Here is a 19,743-nt window from a genome sequence, read left to right on the forward strand (position 1 = left end):
TTACGATGGCTGAAAGCAGATTAAAAATGAATCTTCTATACACATCGTCTCCAGTAAAGGGGCAGTCTGTACAGTGTAGTTGGTGTTTACAGTGTATCTACACGCGATATGTTACAGTGGCATGCGTTTCGTGTGGCCTAAGCCGCGGCCGGCAGTGACGACCATCATGAAGTGATTGACAGCATCAGGAACCAGACGAACCGCGGCGAAGGCCACCCGAAACATCCCCTTGATTTCTCATAACAAAAAGGCATCACAGATTTCCATCAATTGAGCAGTGGTTGTGTGTAATTAATTATAATATTTAAGTACTTTATTTACTCATCTTTATACAATGAATATTCACATACACAATTGGTTTTTGCTTTGATTACAGGTTTCTGTTCAAAAGGAAGCACAAAGTTATGCAGTGTTGCCTCCCCTCAGAAGTCGTCTCCTTTTGCTGCAGTTGTTTTCCTTCATACTGCATGAATGAATGTTATATACATGACTGAGAAGAAGAAAAGTCTGAAGCAGCTTGCCGCCGTTTGCAGTGGTGTGAAAACAGAAAAAGACATGACGCCAGAGAGGCCGAGGAGAATGGCCTGCGTTTAGACCACCAGCCGAAAGAATAAGCACCGGAGTTCAGAAACAAAACACGTTTCCCCTGAAGCATTCAAACGGAAAAGAAAGGACGAGGGGGCAAAATCAAAAACGCACAACAGGTAGTACTGGCATGCTGGGAGGAGTTTCCACGCGCTATTTGGTCTGCGGCACTTAAGTGGCTCGTTTACTCATCATAGTCATCATTAAACTGAGGCTCTCTTACCTCGGCACTAAACCTGAGAATGAGATCGAAGGTGGGCGGCGTGAATTCAACGGAGTGATGACGGCCTTTTCTCTTCGTCATACTGTTGACTGCACAGCCAAATAGCAGATGCACACCACATTGGGCTTTTTTCTAACAATATATCGCACAGGTTAATGACGCAGTTAATACTTTCAAAAGCCCAAAGCTTCTTGTGGACCGATCAACCCTCAACGCGTTTAATTAATGCTCATTTATTAGGACAATTTCCCCTCCACTGCCCACATGCAAAACTTATATATGTGGCTTTCAAGACATTGACATTTGATACGCTTTAATTTAGTCCAGAGCATGTATATGAACACCGACCGAAAATTAATTAAAAAAAACTTTGAAGGACTGTGTATTGCTGGGCTGCACTGCCACTACACACACACACACACACACACACACACACACACACACACACACACACACACAATTCCCTCTTGAATTTTTCTTCATTCCCCATTGGAAAATCAAAGCCTTTCTCCACAAAATGAATGGTTGTCTTTTTTCCTAACTCTTGCAAGTATCCACTGGGGGGGGGTCAGGATTTGAATGATGCTTCATTCTCTGGGCTGTATCATTATTTCATCCTTTTGGATGAGAATGGTTAAACAGCGTCACTGCTTAGATAAGCGTGTTTAGTAGTGGGAGTGGTCGGGGGTTGGGGGGTCACAGCAGTCTCCAGAGGCAGCCATGCAAACACGCAAACATTGCAATTAATAGGAGTCCAACGAGGAAAAAAGAAAAATGTATTCAGGCACCAAACACCAAAACTACTCTTGCCATTTAGTAGCTCTATAGAACTAGAGCCTTAAAAGAAGATTGCGCTTCAACTATAAAATCCTCTCAAACACGTTCAGTCTTTCAAAAAGCCAGTCAGCATCGGGAAGGACATTAAAAAAATATCCATGATTTCTGTTTTAAACATAAACGCTGAGATGCTTGCATATTTCATGATGGGGTATCATATTAGTTAAGGGCTGGGGAGCAGGACTGCGGCAAAACTGATGCTGCAAATAAGGATTTGGTTTAAAATATAGCTTATATACATTGGTGGGTATCTTGTGCAATTCGTTTGTTTGTTTGTTTGTTTGTTTGTTTAACTTGGCTGAATGAACAGCGATGGGGGAGGGAGAGAAATACAAGAGGACTCCTCCGATTTATTCTTGGCCAAATCCTTCCGTTTCCTCAATGGCAAAGAGCAGCTTCTCTTTCAGCTGATCGAAACTCTTGTAAGGAGGCAAATCCAGACGGTTGAAACTAAAAAAAAAGAAAAAAAAGGACAAAAGATCAGTGTAAAGACTTGAGTGTAGTAAACATTGTTCCCATACACCATGTTTATTGGCTTATAATGTTATAGAACATTTTCTTTAAAAGATAATAAAGTAGCTTCTCAATTTGTTTGCAATATGTCTGAGAATTTTGAAAAGCACTATATAAATAAAATGTATTATTATTATCATTAATATCCAGAAGTGACTGCAGAATTTTGAGTGTGACTACATATTAACTTGTTGTTTCATGTTTACAGCTTTCTAAGCAGATTACAGTGGCTTTGATGCAGTTGATGCAGGCGTTTTGGTTTGAGTAAAGTTTGAAACATCACGCAAGTTAACAATGCAGCACAATGAACTTAAAATGCGTGAGTGCTGCACAGAACAACATGAGGTCAGAAACTCCGGTTCATGGGATTCGTTCCTCCCCTCACTCGGAGGCAGAGCCCTCCACTCACCACGTGTGGCTCCGAGGAAGCCATGTGTCCTTCCCCACCTTCTCAATGCAGAACTTCTGGGGCCCGTTACTTCCTACAATACAAAAAAGCGATAAAGGACTGAGCGGAAAACCAATGACACATGCATAGTATGCGTCCATGGCTCTTGGTGTCTCTTGACTTATTGCATAGATGGTGTTACTTGCTGTGTATGTGTGTGCCTCACTGACCCATGAGTTCAGCAAAGCCCCCCAGAGGAAGCCTGCACGTTCCCGTGACAAACTGCATGAGCCGCAGTCGCACTTCGTTGTCCACTTCCTTCACCAGCTTCAAGGGAGAAGATTACGGCACACATGAGCACAGAAACGCACAATAAACACACACGCAAGAAATGTCATCGGTGAGACTTGCCATAAATGTCACCTTGGACACCGGCTGAATTCCTGCAATGTCACAAGATCACGTGAGAATGCTTCTCTTCAGACTTTAGGTATTGAGTTTATGTCTCATGCGCCTAGAGCACGGGTCGAATCCGCATTGTGGGCGGAGCAAAGACACGGAAATGGGGTTTTCACTCTTCGCAGAGGCAAGCATTTGTTCAAGTTCAAGTATTCGTTTGACAAACAGCCACCCTCTTCCCAAAGGTGTCCGATGACCACTTCTCAGATTGTTCTGCGTAACGCAAAGAATGCAATGTGCAACGGCCCCTGGAAACGTGGAATAATCTGCTTCCTTTCCGATACAAACAGAAGGGCAGAGAATACAGACACAAGGTCTGTGTGTGTTTGTGTTGGACTGTACCTGCCAGAACCAGATGATCTGTTTGCTGTTCCTTGTGTAATGGCGGTACACAGTGTTCCTCTGCCAGTCCTGAAGGTCTACCTCCTGCATTCCACAGAGCATTACCTGTGACACACACACACACACACACACACACACAAGTTAACAGAATCACAGAGAGTTCTCACACAAAAGGAGGACTTTTCTCCACACATCATGTAATCTTATTAAATTAATATTTAAAGCTCTGGAGAGTTGGGGAGGCTATTGGAAACACACAAGAGGCACATGACACCCTTCAGGTCATGAACAGCCCCTGATAGGAGGGAGCTCGTACGGCACCACTGGCATCGAACGCACCTCAAGCTCCTTTTCATCAAAGTACTGGAGCCACTGAAGTGGGACCACCTCGTTGAAGCCGTCCAGGAAAGCTTTGGTCTGACCTTCCACCCCGCGGGAGAACCGCCACTCGGCCATTAGACTGCAAGCACGCCACAAATGTACTTTGTAAGCAAAAATAGAAGCAAATAGATACAGTTGGCATGGTGAGGAATGAGTGGTTATACTGAACCTGATGTACTCCTCCTTGTTCTCCTCAGTGACCAGAACGTTGGTGCCATCAGGTTTGAGGTCATGAGAGGTGATCTTTCCCAGGATCTCCATGTCCACTGAGAAGTACATCTCCAGACTGCACTCTTCAATGTTGTTGTCCCTGAGGACAGACGAGATTGTGTTGCTGCCACGGCAAAATCAAGGCTGGACGGCGCATTGTTGCAAGAATAACCAAAATGAGATTTCTACAATTCCACCCGTAACTTTAATATCAAAGATAAGTCTCCACTGTCTGCTCCGTCTTTGTTCATAACTGTTCTCGCATCTTGGTACGTCAGAACTTTCGGTTCTTATTTGTCACTTGTACACAAAATGTATGAGAAAATAAGATCCAGGTTTAAGAATACAGTTCCTCCTCAAGAGCTGTGAAATCCAGATAGCTGGCTTTTCACGCTGAAATGCTTGACATGTGACACACTCACACACACACACACAGTCGTATAGACCAAAAACACACATTACCTTATCCATATAAGTGAGTTGTAGAACTCTGAATCGATGGACTCCAGGTCTTTGAGTATTAGCTTTTTGTTCAGCATGCGTTTGTAGAAAGGCAGGGAGAAGCCTGTATCGATAAACTTGCCATGGAAAAGTGCCTGCAGAAATAAATGAAGAGATTTATTATTTTTACTTTGTCAATCTAAAAAATATGGCATCCATGATGATATATCAGTCACGTGACAGATTCATGCGTTGCATTATAAGGAAACCAGAAACGTCAACGTGAGATTGTTGTGAAGCCTGTATTTGTGTTTGCACTAAAACAACGCTTTGCTTTAACATTGTAAATGATTGTGTGTTACGTGAACACCAAATATGGCGACTAAAATAAACAGCCCGTGTCACTGTTTTTGCGTAGGTGCTATTTGTGCTCAGGGTTGTTTGTGTGCGCAGCACGACAACTTGCCATGGCAATGAAGCGGCCTATGAAGCAGAAGTAGGAGAGGTGGTCCGGGTTGATAGCAGAGGCTGGGTTGATCTGCAGACAGTAGTTGCTCTTGCCGGCATACTCAAACAGGCAGTACATGGGGTTCAGCACTTCATGGGACAACAGGAAGAACCATTCTCTGCAAAAAAGACAAGAGCGACAGAGGCGAGCAAAGACGAGAGAGGGTAAGTGGAGGAAGGAAAGAGAAGAGGAATGGGAAACCAATTGAAGTGAGGAAAAGTCAGAGGTGAGGAAAAAAAAGAGAAGGAGTTTGGGGACAAGAGTTTTATACGATTAATGACTTCTTAGATTTCAGAAGAAGCTTGTTAGAACTAATTCACACTTCTGTTGTCTATATTACCGGGCTAATCCACCATAGTCTAGACCCTCCTCGCCTCTGAAGATAACATACAGTCTCCTCCTCAAGTCGTAAGGCTTCAGGGCCATGATCTAAAAAACAGGAAACACACATCAACCAAAAGACAACATCAGCAAACGACAAAAGCAAGTTGGCATGAATTTATTGACTGTAGAGCTGAAATAAACCATCTAGGCAGGCTGTGCATCACCTTACGCTTAGTGCTGTGCAGTGTATAACATTGGTTTGTATTGCAACTGGACCGTGGTAGAAAATCCCTCTTACTTGCTGAAAAGAGTCTTCAAACAACGTCTGTCTGGAGACGGTGATCTTCACATGGCTAGGGAGAGCGTTGGACTGAGAAAACAGGAAAAACATTAATGCACTCGGGACGGAAAAATAAGATAAAGACACGGAACGGAGGGCTAAAAATAGAGTAACGGAGTTAGAGAAAGAAAACACCTACCTGGCACAAGTAGCGGAAATGAGCGAGTTTCCACCGGAAGCTGCGCTCGTAGGCAATCTGAGGCCCTTTGGTGCTAAGAGAGACAAAAACATTTGACAAAAGGTCAACAGGTAGCAAGTGTAAGCTGACAGATGCAATGCAAGGGATTCTACAGGGTCAAACAAATCCAGTGCATGTGGAATTTGCTCTGGTGTGGTACCTTCAAGGTCTTATTTAAAAAACAATGAACTGAAATCACAGTGGAAACATTTTTTTCAAAATATTTCTTTTTTAACTTAAAGCAAAACATCTGGCCCTTATGAAGTATTCTCTTAGCAATGCAGGTTCCCATAGATACAGCTCTCCAGGTTTCTGGCCAAAGACGGATCATAGCACAGCTTTCTAGAACATCTCACAGGAATACTATTTGAAAAAGGGGTTCTTACACAGAGGACTTTCCGGTGCGAGGATCGCTGAAAGTGGTAGTTCGAGTGTTGTGATCCACAAAGTAGCGAACTCCTTCCCTTGTGTACCGGATCTCCCAACCTTCAGGAAGAGGATCTTCATTTTGTAGGCTGCACAAACACACAAGGAACACTGATACAAATGGACTGATTCATGTGGAAAAGGCACACTTACAGAAGACTTCCCCTAATTGGTGGTTTGTCAAACTACAGTTGTGAGCAACACGTGATGCAACATAAAACTGTGAGAAAATAACATCGATATTTCCTTAAAAGTTATGGCGAAAAGATGAGGGGATGTGGTTCTTTGCTCCCAGGTGGTGGATGCTAGCTAACACTAGCCCTGTGCTAGCTAAAAGGACAGTGCAAGGAATGAAACCACGCATTGGATCGTTGAACAAGATTACTCTTTTAATGGTTTTTCAGGATATGAAAATATAATCAAATATGTATATCAACTATGACCCGTTATTATAAATTATAATAAAATATACCTTGACAAAACAGGGGCCATGTCATATTTTACATAATAGGCCCCCTTTAATAGCTTGTACGTGCAGTCTGCGGGGGCTTTATTAAGTTGTTAGTAGGTAAAGGAACAAATGAGTTGAACAAACTCTAGTTTAGCGCTAACCAAGAACCCATCGCTGCTTAATAGTTATTAGAAAGGGCAGAAAATGCCATTTCAACTATATTACTGAGGGAGCTGGAGCTCAGAGAGAATGATGACACACCAGGGTGTCGCAGGATATAAACAGACCATTATCTCTGAGATCACCTTTCACATAAAAACAAGAAATGATGATCTTAACAAAGCTCACCCTTGGGTTCGGGGGTCCTCCCACTGCGTTGTCTTGGTGCTGTGGTTGACAAAGTACACTCGGTCATTGGAGTCCACACGCCTCTCTAAAATTGATAAAAACACAATCAGGAATGTGTATCTTAACAGACAGAATAGACACTGGATGAACACGTGTCCGATTGTCCGTGCCGATCAATGCTATGGACTCATGCTCATGCTAGCGGCCATCTACGATCCTTGTGAGCAGCAGGCAGTATTTGTTGCTTCAGTAATTCAGTAGATCAAATGTATACATCAGCGTTTTTCTCATTAGCAAGAACTGTAGATTCCCCATTTAAAGAACCGTACATACTCACAGAGTGAAAATATGTGCAGGATTTAGAAGGAAAGAATGCAAATCTCACCCCATCCAGGAGGTAGCGGGCCGAGAGGGTCATTCTCAGCCGACATCATGGATGCCTGAAAACGGGGGATGCACACAAAGACTTCCATTAAAAAAACTAAAAAAAAACTTGGGGAAATGGGAGTGAATGCTAATGAAAATAGGTTTTGTTAGGTTGCTCTCAAGAAGGCCTCTGCGGCGGGTTACTGGTCTGTACCGTTACATCCCAGGTGTGTATTGATCTGTGCTGTAAACTAATCATCATCTGTACACAGATGAAAGATTAAGGAATGGGACCCTCCCCAAGATAAACACATTAGGGCAGAGGCAGGGGTGTGGATATATTCTATCTCACCTCTAGACTAAATTAAGGTTTGTGCATTGACAAATAGGGTTGCAAAATAAATGCACCCAGAGAAAAAGATGATTCATAAGGCAAAGAATTAAAGGACATAACTGTCAGGTTACATCATTTAAAATCAGAAAATAAAAATTTCGAAGCTTGATTGATTGAATGGTTTGGCCTTACTGGGTGTGAGAAAATGATAGTTCATTTGACTCTGATGTGCTCTACAATTCCCTTTACAATGAGGCCAATCCTTATCTGGGAACTCTTTTGATTTCTGATCTTTTCACCACATTCAATGCATTCACTGGTTTCCATGCATTTCAGTATGGTTTGAAAATCAACTGGCTATGCACTGGCGTGGTCTCTCTTAAGTGATGTCCATGCTTTTTTATTATTATTAACATGTAACAGTCAGCGTGTTGAAGAACTGAACTAGAGAACTGAACTGAACCTTTTTTGGGGAACAACTTACTGAGTAGAGGTATCGCTGGTTGAACTGGTGCATAGCTCCCTGCAGCTGGCTGCGCTGGCTCTGCCACTGCTCAAAATTGCGGACTGATTCCATAGTGGGACGCTGCCATGTGGTTGTCCTGGTGTTGTGGTCCACATAATAGATCCGGCCCCGGTCATCCACTCTACGCTCCCAACTGGCAGAATGACAGATACAGTACAATGAAGAAAACAGACACACCAAAAGCTGATAAGTAAATGGATGAGCCAGCATGGAACAAAGTACACTTTGCATTCTATCACAAAGATATATATATATATATCTCAATTGATATCTAAAACTGACGGAAATCCAATTCAAAATAAACAGCACTGATACAAAGGCTATTGTTGTTAGTGCATTTCCAGCTCAAATGAGTTACAGTGTAATCAGCTAAATAAATCAGAACATGTTATTATGTGGTATCATATAATGGTGATAAGAATAATAACATTGAGATAAGTGATGATTGTGGTGGAAATTTGGGGATTTAGCTCATGTGAGAAATCTAAAGTATCTTAAGCTTGCTTTGAGTAAATGCAAGAAATTAAACTGAAATGACATTGACACCTGTGTATTACAGCCCATGAAATACTGCTGAAAACACAGAAAGGAGAAGTTACAGATTGTGTGTGAGAAGCGGTGAAGACGGGTAGTTACCCGGGGGGTAGTGGCTGTGGTCTTTCCCAGGTCGTAGTTCTGGTGTTGTGGTCTACATAATACGTTCTACCATGTGGGTCTTTGCGCTGTTCCCACCTGAAAGACACAACAATTCACACCTGTTTACAGGGAAATACTCAAATGATTTATGCTTGAGTATCGGCATAAGGTGGCACTCTCTCTTTTACTAAGAGACTTTCAATAATTAGCAGAATTCTAAAAATGTACCCGCATTTTGAATCTCGTTAAAGAAGGTGATGTCATACAGGCAGTGAATGCATAAAACGCAGCTTGAGGCGTTTTTTTTTTTACCCTGGCGGGAGAGGGTCTGCGGCGCCAGCATTGGGGACCTGCTGTGTGGGCTTGGCCCCTTCTGTAGGTGCAGTTGCACTGCCACTACTGCTACCACCCGCTCCTCCTGAAGGGTTCGCTTCTTCTAATGCTGGGGGGGGCGACGACGATGATGAGGAGGTTGTGGTGGTCTGGGCCCCCTGTGCCGGGGCGGAAGCAGCAGCAGCAGCAGCGCCATCTACCGGCTTAGCAGCAGAAGGGGAGGAGGAGGCTGGAGCCTGCGTGGAGGTTGGCAGGGTTTGAGGTGTGCTATCTGGTGCCGTGTCAGCGTCCGGCAGGGCGTCATCTTGACTGCAGTCCTCGCGGTAATCAGCAGAGGGCAGCGAATCACCTGTCGTAGCAGACGCTGGGCCGAGCGCAGCGTCGCAAGACTCCCCATTCACTGCAGGAGAGTCAGAGAAAGACAACGTGCGAAGACAAAACAATGAATCTACCTTCACTTAGTCAGTGAAACATGTGCATTTTAAATTGCGAGTCTTGTTATCTTTAAACATGCATACGAAATGTACACACCCATCAACTTCTATCTACTGGCTGATCAGTATCTCAATTAATAATACTAATAAAGCTATATGCTGCCTTTTAAAAATGCAACTATAACAATTCTGGAGTCACCTGTTAGCTTGTCACTTGAGTGAGGCGAAATAGAGGAATTATACAGATTATGTTTGATTACGTGACATCTTAATAAAGTCAAACCAATCATGCTAGTTCTATTTTAGAACATGTAAAGAATTTAGATTACCTCATTAAACTAAGCTCAGTGAAGTGTGCTACTTGTGCCCCTCTCTGGTTTCCACACTACACGGCACACGGCTTTCCTTTCGTTTTTTTTGTTCATCTCTCCAGGGAATTTTTGAACAGAGGCGCTGACAGATTCTAGAAACAGATTCTAGGCCTCAACCAATAACAAGGAATGTACTGTTTACCAAGTTAACTATTAAGTCAAACTGAAAAGTTGCCTGACCAAAACCTGCAAAGCATAATGAATACCGGCTGTAAATATGCACACGTATCTCACCCGTCCTACTCTCGGTGTCACTGTCGGAGGGTTGGTGGAGTGGGGTGGAGTTGGGTGGGGCGTCGCTATTGACGACGTGATGGGGGGCGGGGCTGCAGGACCTGGAAGGCTCCTGTCCCTCCACACCGTTGGAGACCGAACAGGAACTTGACCTCGTGCCCAAGTCGGTTCCATTCACTGCGCTGTAAAAGAAAACCATTAATTCAGTAATTCCTACTGTTATTCAAAGTAGAAAAACCATCAAGGTTCTCCTAACTTACAATACATATATACAAATGAAATACTAGTACAGTATAAAAACCAGAATTGAAACAAAAAAAAGGTAAATACCCTACTGAGTGGTAAAGATGTTGGTGGATCAGCGTCCTGAATTGTTCAGGGTTAGTGATAATGGTAAAAATGTCATGTGTTTGGTGCACAAAAATAGTTCAGAATAAACACACAAGACTTAAAGCTGTTGGTGTGGTAGGGCCATGTGGTCCAAACCCTCATAAATATTATAGCTGCCATTGAATGTCCAATATGGGATTCATGGATGAAAAGATACAGGTGTCTGTCAGGCCTCTGTGCCAGAAGGGCGGACAAATCTTTGGTACAGAATGCAATGGTGAGTCTCCGGTAATGAATCTGAGGGCAGAATGATAAACTGAATCGAGGGGGAGAGTGGAGGCAGCAGCCTGTCTGTAGATTAGTAAATGTGAGCAAAGCTGCTGGGCCTGATAACTTCCCTGGTCGTGTTCTAGGAAAACACTGTTTAAACAAACAGTTTAATGATGTCATCACTGACATTTCCAACAAAACACTTTCTCAGGAGTGTTCCCACCCTCTTTAAGATAGCCACCATCATCATGCCTATGGCGAAAAAATTCTGCAAGGTCCACAGTCTGTCTGGGTCACTGGTATAGACTCTTACCTTGAGTCCACCATGACTAATTGGTTCTACAAACTATCATCAGAGAATTCCATCTCCATTGCCCTCCACTCCGCCCTCCCCTCATCTTATATACAACACCTACATTACATTGTTGTTTGCTGATTTTATGTCAGCCTTCAACACGACCCCCCATGCAACTGACTGGTAAACTGAGGGCTTTGGGGATTGAGTACCTCACTTTGTAACTGGCGAGTAGATTTCCCCACAAACAAACCCCAGGCTGCTTGGATTTTCTGTGATACCCGACGCACTCTGTTGGCGAACATCGCAAGCCCCCCGGGTGTGCAGATTAAGACTGTATCATCATCGGAGTGATGCTCTCTGGACAAACTACTGCTCGAGGTCAGTAACACAAAGAAAGAAGGTGGTTGCTGATTTGTGGATGAGCACATGGAAAGAAAGATTCTACAGGAGGGGAGAGACACTGGCAGTTCCCCTGACTGCTCTCTAGCAAGGGTTACAGAAGTACCAGCTACCGTACCACCATATCAGCCTTTTTCCTCAGGTTGTAACACTTAAATTCATCCTCCAACCTACATAAGGCGGTTTTGTTTGTTTTTTGTGAGAGATTAGACGACAAATGGCTTCTTATTGTGGAACCCGGTTAATACATGAACTTTGTAACCATTGCACCGTTTAAAGGCTTGATTTGAGACATTGGGACGATTGTCTTGAAAGACAGGACATAATAGGATTGTACAGTGACGTAATGGGACACAGCTGAAGAGGCCCTATTATGAGCTGGAAGAGTTCAGTCAGTGCCACTGACGTGCTCACACGGATACAAAATGTGCCACATGACTCAAGTTCAGGCTTTCTCTAGTTGGGTTTGCAGCCGGCTGTAAGTAAGAGCAGCAGACCAGAAAACTAGCCACCAAAAAGGAAAGGTCATAAAGGGCCATAAATACGGACAACTCTAAAGAATGTTGATTTTCGGCATGCAGTAAAAGCTTCTACTGTACCTGGTATGTGCTCCATTAATATCATTGGGCCATTTTATTATAGAGGCCAGAAGAGATCGACCACCCTTCCAGCATGTAATTATTTGTGTCTATATAATATTGTATTTTCATCCATATACTGATGTGTCAATATTTATGGGTACATAATACATCATGACTATAAAAGTAGCTGCTATTCGTAAAAGTCCAGCTCAGAAATGACAGCGCGCACCCCCCCTTCTTTAACGCCTCGACACCAAAGCCTAACAGCAGCCATATGGTACAGCAAGGAAACACGGTGGTCCCTCAGTATTTGCCTCCCAGCTTAACACTGATCTTATCAGATGAAAGTGAAGTCAAAAAAGAAGAAAAAGGAAAGAAGCAGGGAGGCTTCTCCAAGTTCATGGAGAACTACACCATTTCAAAACTAAAAGAATGCATGCAGAGGATGAATGCATCCACAATACTACCAGAAATATTGAAGGCCTTTTCACAGTTGCTCACGACTTCCCTGTTATTAAGTGTAACATTTTGTTATTTGGGTGACAACGACATGGGAAAATGTCTCTGTCCCCACAAGTATCCCTCAGCTGGCTACCTTTCCTATTTGGCTGAGTACTCAAGGGGAAACACCAAGTTTTAAACATACTCTCGTTTGTGTTCTGCAGTCCTCTCAGCAACTGCAATGCAGAGAGGAGCACAGCCACAACCCCCCCCCCTCCTCCCCCCGCAGCCCTCCCTCCACCCCTCCACCAACCACCAAGCATGTCTGCTATGAGCAGACATGCTTCTTTTCCTCAAAAACTCACACTAGCGAGTGTTTTTTCCTGTGTGACCAATAATAAAAGTCTGGCACCAGAGTGGCAGCACAACCACCCAAAGCAGGAGAAGGGCATCGTCAAGGTTGAGAAAAAGCCAGCCAGTCTGACAGACAGACCAAATATGCCTGCACATGTTTCTTCGAGGGCACATTGCGGGGAAACCACGCTAGCACATAACTCTTTGCAGCATGTTAGCATTCCTTAGTTTCAAGTAGTTATTCGAAGCAGGCCAGCAACCATATAAGGAGGAGGGAAGTCGACAGAATCTTCCTCATGGCCCAAAATGCAGGTTCATTCTGGCACCTTACCTGTTAGCAGCCCGCGAGGAAGAAGATGATGAGTCTCCATTTTCACGAAGGGCATCCCCATTCTGGTGGGCTTCTGGTGTGTATCGGGGAAAACTATTTCAGCTTAACAGATATCATGTGCAAGCGTATATATTTACTAAATTAACTGAAAGAACAATTGGTGCGTTCCTTGTTGTACAATGATTAATGATAATGTACCAGTATTTACAGTAAGTGCATCTATCTGTGGTACATTTCTTTCCCTTTGCTTCATTGATGATTGTCAGCCACTCGTACGCACAAGAATTACAATCTGCAACCCCCCTTTTTCACCCACCCCGAACATAGAAATACTGAGCTCACTGGTGCCATTTGCTGCATTGCCGTTGGTAAGTGGTGCCAGTTCTTCCTGCCCGCTGACAGTCAGACCATTGAGGTAAACAGTCAGCTCCCCCGCGGGAACTAGAGCTCCCTTCTGCTCCACGGTCAGTTTCAGCACCTCCTTCACATTCTCCACTGTAGAGATAACAGGGTGGAAGGACGCATTACTATAGAGTCAAAATAAAAACAGCATGTAAAAAAATATATATATATATTTCACAGAAAGGTTCATATTGTTCACATTGGGAAGAAAAGACACATTGAACTGATGTCACCAAACCTCGACAACCGGCGTTGTTGTGATTCTGATGAACACAAACGTTAATAAACCTCATTAGAAAACAAGGAATGATCAGAGATGAGGTTAAAGGCTACGGTATGTAGCAAAAGAAAATTCAAAACACATGGTGTTGATGTCGGCTAAAACGAAATAGTGCTCATTGTGCCACAGCTGTATTAGTTATATAATGAACACTCCCCACCCTAGACTTCGTAACAAAGTACGTTTCTGCATTTCAATCATACATTTTCGGTCATGCTGTTCCAAGGCTTGAATTAGGTCCAGCGTGGCTTTGCCCATCAGAGTGTCGGCCTTCAGGGTGTTGTGACTCCATACTTTAAAATCCACTTGTGTGTGCGGTGTCACATTCCTAAAAAAGGTCAGGGAAAAAACAACAACACCACATGACATAAAAAGTTGTCAGTTGACATAAGTCACACAAATTGAGATCATCGGAAGAAAATGTGTGTAGCTCCAATGTGCTCTATCACTAGCATCTTTAGGTTTAGATTCATTAAGCATAGAGGCTATGTTTGGCACGAGTTCATTCATTTTAACACAGAACTACCATATGAAACGCCAGCATCTCGTCTCATGCTCGGAAAAGAGAAACAACAACAAAGAATTTTTTTTAGATGGTTTTCATCATGATCTCCCTTAAAAGTCCTTGCTTCAGGCTTAGCGGCTCCCTTGCGTTTACACAAAATGAACACTACGCAGCCGCACAGTCGTTGTATTTACGTTTGGCGCGTCAGCCTAAAGAGAAGCATCTAGGAGCAAAGCCAACATGCCATATGCACGATTCATAACAGCTTTCAAAGCATCCATGTTGCAGACGCAGGATCACAAACAGAGCACCACTCTGTCTTCTCAGCATTAATTACCCAATCAAGGCAATTAGCCAGAGCTGTAAAACTCTCAAATGAGAAAAAAGCATTACTTTCCATTTCCTTTGTTCAAATAATTATTGGATGAACCAAGAACCTCATGTGCTAAACTCTGTCAGAGTCATGGACCTCAGGGTTGAGCCCTGAGCCGACAGGAGGACAGAGCTGTTGTCCAATTTTTCTGTCACAACAGCTGTTTACATGAACGGTTTCTCTTTAAGGGACTCCCCTCATTATTTGCTCTCAACTCAGAAAATCTTCAAAGGTTTGCCTGTCATTAGATCTTCTCCACTCAATAAAGTGGATTTGTGACTAGTCCCCCTTAATGTATGAAGCACACAGTGAACATGAACTTGTGTAGACCACATGCTAAGATATAAACATATGTAGACACAGACAGACCCAAAAACTGTCATTTCTTACAGAGTGAGCGTCTCGTCCCATTTAGGACTGGAGGAGCTGTGAGACTTTGTCGTACGCCGCGACTCCCCGTCTGCTGTCACCTCCACATAAATAGCAGTCACAAACCGGTTTTTCTTCCTCTTGATTTTGGCACAAGAAACTGGGGGGAGGGGAGCATGAATGGATACATGAGAAATATGATTATTTGTCTTCCTTCCTTCTATTCCATTTTCATCATAAAGTGCAAACTGTTATTCTGTCGGGTTCCAGACCACGGAGGCGAACTGCCACTCCCGTGCATTATAGCCTAGTGTGCAGTCACTCACCGATGGCTTGGAGCTGTGATGATCCTCTGTGGTTATGGCTGGACTCGGCTCTGGAAGGAGCCGTGGCCATGTCATAGACCACTGTGGGAAACCTTTAAAACCATACGCACACAGAGAATTAAAGAAATCATCAAAACACTAAAGACTAGAGCCAATAAAATCATGAAGAAACAGCTGAACCTGGGAGGGTTCCAATGAAATACAGCTGAGAATTTAAAAGATTGACTTCTGCATCGTCTGAACATTTTATTTAGGTCTGTGGTCAACGTTCCACCAGATGTTAGCAGTTAATATTTTCCAACATTTTACATTTTATTTACCAACTATAATTTTAATTCTTTCCCATACGATACTTTTGCATGTTGATCAAATGGAAACACAACTTATACTCACAATTGGTGTGTGCTGATGGACTCCCTGGTTCAGCCCACTCCGTGTCCCATGGCTCCTCTGAGAAGAAAAGAGCTCAGTTCAAAGAATGACCTCTGATTAAGACTCCGATTTTATACTTTGCATAAACACATCTCAACATTCTACATACAGCCTAACTGTTGAGAATAGAGAAATAAATAGGACATTCTGTAAAAAGCGCCTCTTGCTTTTTTCCCCCACTGTATTTAAAAAAAAAAAAAAAAAGTCAAGCCTGGTGGTACATTCCATAGCACCGCAATTGCAACTTGCAACAAGCGAGTGTTATTCACATCCACAACTGTTTGATACTTGTTGCAGCAGTGTTCAACCACTAAACTGCCGGTAAACAGCTGACTTCCCCCCCCGGCAATAAACCACCTTCTTCTATATTTGCTGCGACTACATTCTACTGTATAACTTCTGTCTTCTGTTTGGGTAAATTACACTTGTGAGCAATAGTTTCAGTCACTATACAACATGTACTTCAGTCTGTAAATGGGCCAGCAATTTGCACGGGTTGACTTGAACTTTAATTGTCTGTAAAGGTCTCGGTGTCAATCTGGATAGGATCAAAAATGAAATGAGCGCTGTTGTATTAATGTTAAAGCTAGAGCGCAAATTTCAATTTAATGGAAGAAATATAGGGCGCCAGGTGAACCTTTTCATAGCAGCACTGGTGCCAAAAACATTCTCAGTTTCACCAGCACATCACTAAGTTGCACACTTTTTTTGGTGGTATGGATTGACCATTTATTCAAAGGGCAAAAACATGCTAATTTCCTCATTGTATCATATTGAGTAGCACAAGGCTAAAATCCACAATTGTGTTCTCCTACAGTACTAAGACAAAATAAATGAATCATCCAAGTCAACCATGTTAACAATTACATTATGATATAATTATTAAACTACACATCACTATACTACTATAACATATATTATGAAACCTGAATTTTCATCTCTTGTGAAATTTTCAAACTTCTTTTGTCTACATCAAATGATCCCGATCACCACCTTTAGGCATCCGTGGCAACCAGCAGAAGAAAACAAAACAACGACGACATGAAGACAACACTTCCATTAAAGGTCTAAGCACCAGAAGTCACTACATCCACTGCTTCCTGATCTTGTACCAAGGTTCTAATTAGGACCAGGCGTTTTTTATATGATTAAATTATCACTGCCTGATGTTGGTACGCAGGCTATTTGATCACCCGATATAGACCACAATTTGGAGCAGGCAGATTTTAAGCAGCTTAGGAGGAACTTAATTAAAAGGTCAAGGTCAGTAAGTGCCCGAACAAACTGATCAATGTGCAGAGTACGGAGCAGATAGAGACCAAAAGAATCCGCAGCACAGTATCAAGTAAAGATACTACTCTCAAAGTTTCATACAAAGGGATTTCACTGGTGATCTGCAAGTTAATCAGCAATTTACTGTGAGGAGGTTAAAGTTGACATTTTATAATGTTTATCAACTACATTAAATGTTCAAACCGCTACAAGAACGAAACACATACAATAAACAATGCTTTGTCACTCTTAATGTTTCCAACGTTTTAGTGTATTCTGAGTCCTAATGACCGCAGAAACACTGAAAATCAATCACTGTCCAAAAACGATCCTGACTATAAAGAATAAGTTGAGCCCTCCATACAGAGAAGGCAGGTAACGGCTTTAACACAACAGATCGGCAGCAAATAGCCCTGGTACCGCACACACACACACACACACACACACACACACACACACACACACACACACACACACACACACACACACACACACACACACACACACACACACACACACACACACACACACACGATTAACTATTTCACTTCTCACCAGTTAGACAACATATGGTTCCTTTGGTAGTTTACTGACCACTGGGTGGGAGAAATATTTATAATAATTTAGGAATGCCACATAAATAAAAGGTGAACAGAAATCTTCAACAAAGAGAGAAGAAAAACAAGTACAGAGATGTCAAGATGAATTCCATCGTATTGTAAAACAAATCATTTAACAGAATGCGACAACCTGAGCAGTCAAAACACTGTTCAGAGACAAAATACAACAAATTTTCATTGATAGATTCCCTTCTGGTATTAGCTCGGCTCAAAGTGATATCTGGGCCCAATGTGACGATGTGCTGCAAATTGTGTCTTTGCCAAACATCAACTGCTTCAGTGTGTTTGCTAACGTCAGTTGTTGTTGTTGTTGTTGTTGAGTATAAACAGTGGGAGAACTGCTGGTGTTTTTAAGCAGAGTTGTATTAAATAGCAGTGTTCCTCAATGCAATGAGAGGTTTCCGTTTCATAAGTCAGGTATTGTGCACAATCAAATAAACAGCTCGTAGACAACAAATGATAATACATAATACTAACATAAGTTAGAAGTAACCATTGTTCTTCTCTTTTCAGATGACACAACTTCGTTAACGATGCTGTAGATGTTGGATAATAAATCAGCAGATTGCCATCACTCTAAAACCACATTTGAATATTAACGTTAAGCCAACAAAGCGGTGTTATTTCAACACAAACAAAAAGTCTGATGATTGACGAACGTTGGCTAACTTCTGATAATCTACTAACAAGCTAACGTCACCGCTAAGTAAGACTCCTTAAACAGACATCTAAGGGTCTTTAGATAGTAATCGTTAAGATGTTAGCGATTACGGTTTTACTTTATTATATATTTGCGCAAGGCCTTTCACATAGCGTGAACTGTATCTGTCAGATAAGGATGGCTAGCGAAATGTAGCCACTAGCAGACGTCTGCAAAGCTAAAGTCAGCCATCAGCTAGCAATAAGCTAACTAACGTTAGCTAACATTAGACACTGAAAATAAATCATCTTCAGTGTTATATGTTTCAGTTAACTTAGTTACAAGCTTGCCAATAGCGGACTCTCCCTGCAATTACCGTTGTGACGTCTAATGAGCTCGTCGTATAGGTAACATTACATCCTCATATACTCAAAACATGGTTTTAATGTTTAGCTGTACAAGCCGCAGCGGAGCACTCACTGATACTTTAGCAAGCTAACGTCACAAACTTAGCCAAGTTAGCTTTTTTCCACTTGCTGCCCGCTAACCGGCTTGCAACTGCATTTAGCATAACTAGCTGCATCGCTAGTTGTCCGCCATCACCAAGCTAACGTTGGGTCTAACCGTTTAAGTTGAACGTGTAAGACGGACTTTAAAACAACTCGTTTTTTGACGTTCCGGACGGGTTTGTTCGAATAGACAACTGGCCGTTACCTCGTCCGCTGTTCCGCTCCGTTCCTACTCTCTGCGTCTATGCGGTTCCTACGTTACGGTTGTCGGTAACCGCGTAGGCCCGAGTCTGCTACGGCTGTATTGCCATCTCTGAGCAGAAGCCTCTGAGCAGAGAAACGCACGGTGGACACGCGCGCCACCCCAAATAATGCTGTGTAATAACACGGCGCACGAGACTGGGCCCAGTCAGTCGGTGTGGTGGACGTATGTATAATGGTGTTATTGAACAACCTCGTTCACCGTACGTAGCGTTGCTTTCAGGGTGATTATCTTCTGAAAGTGCGATTTAGAAATGTTTTTTTTGCTGTGCACAAAACAAGACACTATATGGTCTACTTGCCAAATTGAAGGCGAGCACATAATTTATATATGTTCAATCTATACCAATATATATGTTAAATCAATGTATGCACCTACCCTCAGTACATACATACATATGATATCCATATAAATTATCATATTGTAGGCTACGCATATTTTATTTTATTTACTTCTGCAGCAGCGTTGCTCACGCCATCAAGCCACTTCTTGTCTGAGCTCATATTTTTCATATTTTGAATTCCCATTGCAAGGTTTGTTCAGGCGGTTTAGGCACAAGAG

At 42.6% G+C, this 19,743-nt stretch overlaps 1 protein-coding gene across 3 annotated transcripts; it reads right to left on the reverse strand.

The window, feature by feature from the left end:
* Positions 1-281: 281 nt before the first annotated feature.
* wwp1 (WW domain containing E3 ubiquitin protein ligase 1) lies at positions 282-19,363 on the reverse strand. 3 transcript variants are annotated; one of them, XM_040167135.2, is made up of 25 exons: positions 19,126-19,363; positions 15,841-15,897; positions 15,448-15,539; positions 15,143-15,281; positions 14,078-14,202; positions 13,535-13,687; positions 13,193-13,265; positions 10,189-10,370; positions 9,129-9,549; positions 8,817-8,912; positions 8,139-8,313; positions 7,340-7,394; positions 6,955-7,039; positions 6,116-6,244; positions 5,691-5,763; positions 5,510-5,581; positions 5,228-5,316; positions 4,846-5,005; positions 4,401-4,534; positions 3,898-4,038; positions 3,687-3,807; positions 3,348-3,452; positions 2,777-2,873; positions 2,568-2,640; positions 282-2,095 (listed from the first exon to the last, which is right to left on the reverse strand). In XM_040167135.2, the coding sequence occupies exons 3-25, from the start codon at positions 15,515-15,517 to the stop codon at positions 1,996-1,998; spliced, it is 2,868 nt and encodes a 955-aa protein (XP_040023069.2). In that variant the 5' UTR covers positions 15,518-15,539; positions 15,841-15,897; positions 19,126-19,363; the 3' UTR covers positions 282-1,995. The 3 variants fall into 3 exon arrangements, with proteins under 3 accessions (XP_040023069.2, XP_077951737.1, XP_077951736.1); XM_078095611.1 differs by lacking the exon at positions 15,143-15,281 and having other exon boundaries at positions 19,126-19,300; XM_078095610.1 differs by lacking the exons at positions 282-2,095; positions 2,568-2,640 and adding an exon at positions 2,958-2,989.
* Positions 19,364-19,743: the final 380 nt, after the last annotated feature.

This window comes from Gasterosteus aculeatus, chromosome 21 (assembly GCF_964276395.1).
Source record: "Gasterosteus aculeatus chromosome 21, fGasAcu3.hap1.1, whole genome shotgun sequence".
NCBI lineage: Eukaryota > Metazoa > Chordata > Actinopteri > Perciformes > Gasterosteidae > Gasterosteus > Gasterosteus aculeatus.

What these genes read in the sequence shown, in the direction of transcription:
- wwp1 (XM_040167135.2), bottom strand. Translation starts at nt 15,517, where the DNA reads ATGGCCACGGCTCCTTCCAGAGCCGAGTCCAGCCATAACCACAGAGGA. An exon ending in GGAACAGCATGACCGAAAAT is followed by an intron (nt 13,688 to 14,077) that starts GTATGATTGAAA and finishes TTATCTCTACAG; the next exon opens with TGGAGAATGTGAAGGAGGTG. An exon ending in GACTATGGTGGATTAGCCCG is followed by an intron (nt 5,006 to 5,227) that starts GTAATATAGACA and finishes TCTTTTTTGCAG; the next exon opens with AGAATGGTTCTTCCTGTTGT.